Consider the following 4,098-nt stretch of genomic DNA (forward strand, 5'->3'; position numbering starts at 1 on the left):
TTCTGGTAAAGATATTCATCTTTGTGGTTGTTGTTGGTTTTTTTTTTTTTTTTCAACAGTTAAAGAAAAGGCACCACAGGTTTATTTTCACTTCGGGCCATAAAGTTAAAGTGGGATGCAAATCCCCAACCAAAATACCCTCAAAAATGTGCTCAATGTGGTTTAACGTTAACAATAAAGCAGCCAAAGTTTTTCTTCGATGGCTTCCTTTTTTTTTTTTTTTTTAACTGAACAAATGCTGATCAATAGGCGTGTTTGCGTGCGTGTTGGACTTTTTCTGGTGGAATAATCATGATTTGCTGTAACTAACAGAAAGTGAAATTCTGAGGGAAATATTACCCAATGTATTCTGGTAAGGTTATATGTTTTCACCACTGACTGGGTAAGAACACTCAGAATCTATACAGTAAGTGGTCACCTACACAATGATTGATGACACTTCCTGGTACCCTATCATTAGTCATGAAGAAAAATGTACTCAAATGTATGATTATGTGTCTCTGTCGGGGCTTTTGCTAGGAAAGTAGTTTGGACTTATTGAAGGATGAAAATGGCAAAATGCAAAGGCTGCTAAACGATTTGATTTGCTTTTTCACATCTGGGTGCTTACGGTGGTGAACATTTCACATGGTTGAATATGTTTCTCACTCTCTGGGGAGGACCTCTCACCATACAGAATGGGAAGAGATACTGTAAACTGGAGGGGGGAAAAAAAAATACGCTCACATTGGACAGCGGGCAAAAAGGGCTTTTATTTCAGACCATCACAAAACTGACACATTTCACACAGCTTCCTAAAAATACATGTTTCTCTTTTGTATATGTGTGTGTGTGTGTGTGTGTGTAGGTGTGTGTGTGCGTGCGCACATATGTCTCTGCTGTGTCTGTTTTGTAAAAACACCCAACCCTGAGCTCACATGAAACTTGAGGTGGAGGGAGGGACATCCGGGAACATAGCGAGTGGAAACTCCTCCCAACTTGAGGAGGAGTTTCAAAGGGAGTCATAAATAGTGCAGCACAGCAGTGGAACCTCAGCATACTTGGCTCTGGACACAGGTATCCAACAGTGAACAGAGGATCTGAGTTGACTCTCCCGGCCGAAAGGGTACAGCATGTCTGAAATGCATGACAACATTTTCACAAAGGTGAGTCAGTGATTACCAGGATTTGATTTTCAATGATCTCTGTCGGTGTTGTCCTTATTACCAAACTAGCGATTTGACGGTAAACACACCAAAGTTTTATGTAGGTTAACTAGCCAACCAAGCGACAACGCAGCGATTTAGAGTGTGATTGAGTCGTGCCTTATATCTTAGAGTTCGTTAGTATTTTTTGTATTCCTTGAATATGTGATCATATCTGTAGACTACAGAAAGAGCAATCTTGGTATTTGCTGAAAGAAAGTATGCCTCAAGCCTGTTTATTGCCTGTCTTTTAACGATTCAATCGATCTGCAACAGAACCTTTTGAACTTGGCGCTTGAGGATGCCTTGCCCCCAAGACCGTCTCAGCTCAAAGTCCCAGGACAAGGTCGACTGAATCGGTCCGCCTCGTTCTTCGCACCCTCCGCCTCGCCTCCCCCCTCAGATCTCAGTTTCAGCGCTGAGCACATCAACGACGATGACGGCGGCAGCTCGCTATGGTCTTCGAACATCTGGAGCCAGAACCCCAGTCTCCAAACGAAAGCATCTGCTCTGCAGGTCCGCTCCATGAGCCTAACTGAGTCCAGCATCTCCCTGCTCTCCTCCTTCGGACATCTCAAGAACCGGGAAGCTTTTCCTGTCACGACCGTGGCTCCTCCACCGGGCTTCCCTCCTGCATCCAACCTCCCTGCCCAGGTGCCACCAATGCTGTCCTCCAACCGTTACAAGACTGAGCTCTGCCGTGGCTTCCAGGAGACGGGCAGCTGTAAATACGGCAGCAAGTGCCAGTTTGCCCACGGTGAAGCGGAGTTGCGTGGAATGTATCGCCACCCCAAGTACAAGACAGAGCCTTGCAGAACCTTCTACAACTTTGGGTACTGCCCATACGGATCTCGCTGCCACTTTATCCATGAGGAAAAAATCAGTGGAGGCCAGCTAGCATCCGGCAAATTCCACACCCAGCGCCAAGCGACTCCCAACACGAGCAACGGTCAGAATCCACGCCACCAACTCCGCCAGAGTGTCAGCTTTGCGGGGTTCCTGGGCTCGTCGCGGACCTCCCCTCCGCCGTCATTCCCGACATCCTTCACTGATCCAAACCTGGGCTTCAGCAGGGCCGCCTCTGTGTCCCCGCCTCCAGCGGATCTGATGTCCCCGGTGTTTGCTGACTCCCTCGCGCGGGAAGTAGCGGCATTCCAGTTTGGCAACCACCAAAGCCGTGCCAGCTCCGGAGACATCCACAACATTCCTCTCATAGTAGAGCCAAAAGCCTCACGCTGCATGTGCGGCCACGGGAATGACTTCTCTGTTTTGCACGGCAACAACGGCAGAGGCTTTGCCAAGATGACCGACGGCGGAAACCAGCAGGACGGCAGTGCCTTGTTTGCGGGTTCCAGCCACGGCGGATCGATGAAGCATGCTAGTCTGCAGCGTTTCTCCTCCGAGGACTCCCTGGAAGACAGCTACAGCAGCAGCAGCGGAGGTTCCAGCGGGTCTGAGTCTCCCACTTTCGATGGATCAGCCAGCAAGAGGCTCACTGTATTCGAGCGTCTGTCCTTGTCCGACTGAGGGAAATTACAGAAGACAACTGTGTCTGTCTAGTCTTTCTTCAGAACCAGAACTGATCAGGACAAGTCAACTTTTGACGACGCAAAAAAACACTTAACGTTCTTAATTCACTTTTGTCAAATCGGAACTTGTCTTGGACAGAGCGATTACTCGAGCGATATAATTACAAATTGTCGCGATAAGTGTAGCAAATCAGACCTTGTTATGTGGTCTTCCGTAGATTTTGACCATACCGGCAATTTGGCCGGTTTGCAAATTGACACCTGTACTGATCAAAATGGCTCATCGGTTGAGACAATCAATAAGTGTCGTGCCTGAAACATTCTCCCTGCCTCACAAGACAGTGCTCCTCAGTGCCAAGAACAGTATGTTTGAGTCCGTGGCCTTCATGAGAAAGACCTCACGTGTGTAACTGATGCCATTTTTATCTGTGACATGCACTTTACAGCAAATTTGAGAGGGAGACAACCGTCTCCCGGTAGCATTCAACCAAAGCTTCATACTCCACTCTACTGTGTGTGTGCGTGTGTGGGCCGGTGTGTTTGTGTGTGTAACCATCTCCTTTTTCTGAGACCAGGGGTGCAAGCGGATGCAAGATCAAAGTGTGCAGCAGAAAATGATATGTCAAATGTAAATACATGACCCACTTTAACATTTTGTAATCTTTGGTGGTTTCCTAATGTCACCCTCCTGTACGCCCCGTCTAAGGTCCCCTGTTTGATTGACAGCCTGGTTCAGGGACTTGAACACAGTATTCTTTTGGTTATTGGTTGCCTCGCATTGTTTAACTTAAAGTAATATATTTATTATGATATTTATTTCTGTTTAAATAAAACAAATGTCTTTTGTACGTTATTTATGAAGAATTATTCCAAGGTCTGTGAATTACCAATGTGAGAAAAGGGAGTTTAAAAAAAAAAAAAAGAGAATATTATATTTTTAATTGTCCACAAGTGTTGAAATAAATTTCTGAATAAACAAATGGGTTTATGTTCTGTCTCCTTTGTTGTTCTAGCAGATGATTCCACAAGGAAAATGAGACACTTACATAAAACGATGTCCACAAATTTTCATTTTCATTTTATTTTGCACATACATTTTTTTTGTTAGTGTAAATTAATAAGAAGAAAATAGTAAATGAAGACTCAAACTTCCATCATTGCATCAATGAATTTTCTGTGCCACTTATCCTCACTAAGGTCAGTGGTGAGCCTAATTGGCTGAGTTGGTGAAAGAGGGGGTAAGACTGGAAAACCTTTTGAACATAGGTACTGGTTATCATACAATTGAATTAATATACAGTCTTCATAAAGTACATGATTGTCACATGGTGCGGCGTAGAGGACCCAAATGCAGGAGGCAATATAAAGTATTTCATTTAAAGAAA

At 45.0% G+C, this 4,098-nt stretch overlaps 1 protein-coding gene across 1 annotated transcript; it reads left to right on the forward strand.

The window, feature by feature from the left end:
* Nucleotides 1–1,009: 1,009 nt before the first annotated feature.
* On the forward strand, nt 1,010–3,701 carry LOC147144535 (uncharacterized). The gene is made up of 2 exons (XM_086036727.1): nt 1,010–1,145; nt 1,461–3,701. Exons 1-2 carry the CDS (start codon nt 1,113–1,115, stop codon nt 2,709–2,711), a joined length of 1,284 nt encoding a protein of 427 aa, XP_085892853.1. The 5' UTR covers nt 1,010–1,112; the 3' UTR covers nt 2,712–3,701.
* The last annotated feature ends 397 nt before the right edge of the window (nt 3,702–4,098 follow it).

Source organism: Filicampus tigris, chromosome 7 (genome assembly GCF_054856515.1).
Source record: "Filicampus tigris isolate MCC_2025a chromosome 7, RoL_Ftig_1.0, whole genome shotgun sequence".
In the NCBI taxonomy this organism is placed as follows: Eukaryota; Metazoa; Chordata; class Actinopteri; order Syngnathiformes; family Syngnathidae; genus Filicampus; species Filicampus tigris.

Coding starts and splice junctions, on each gene's coding strand:
- LOC147144535 (XM_086036727.1), top strand. CDS start 1,113: ATGTCTGAAATGCATGACAACATTTTCACAAAG. Junction 1,146..1,460: donor ATGACAACATTTTCACAAAG/GTGAGTCAGTGA, acceptor GATCTGCAACAG/AACCTTTTGAACTTGGCGCT.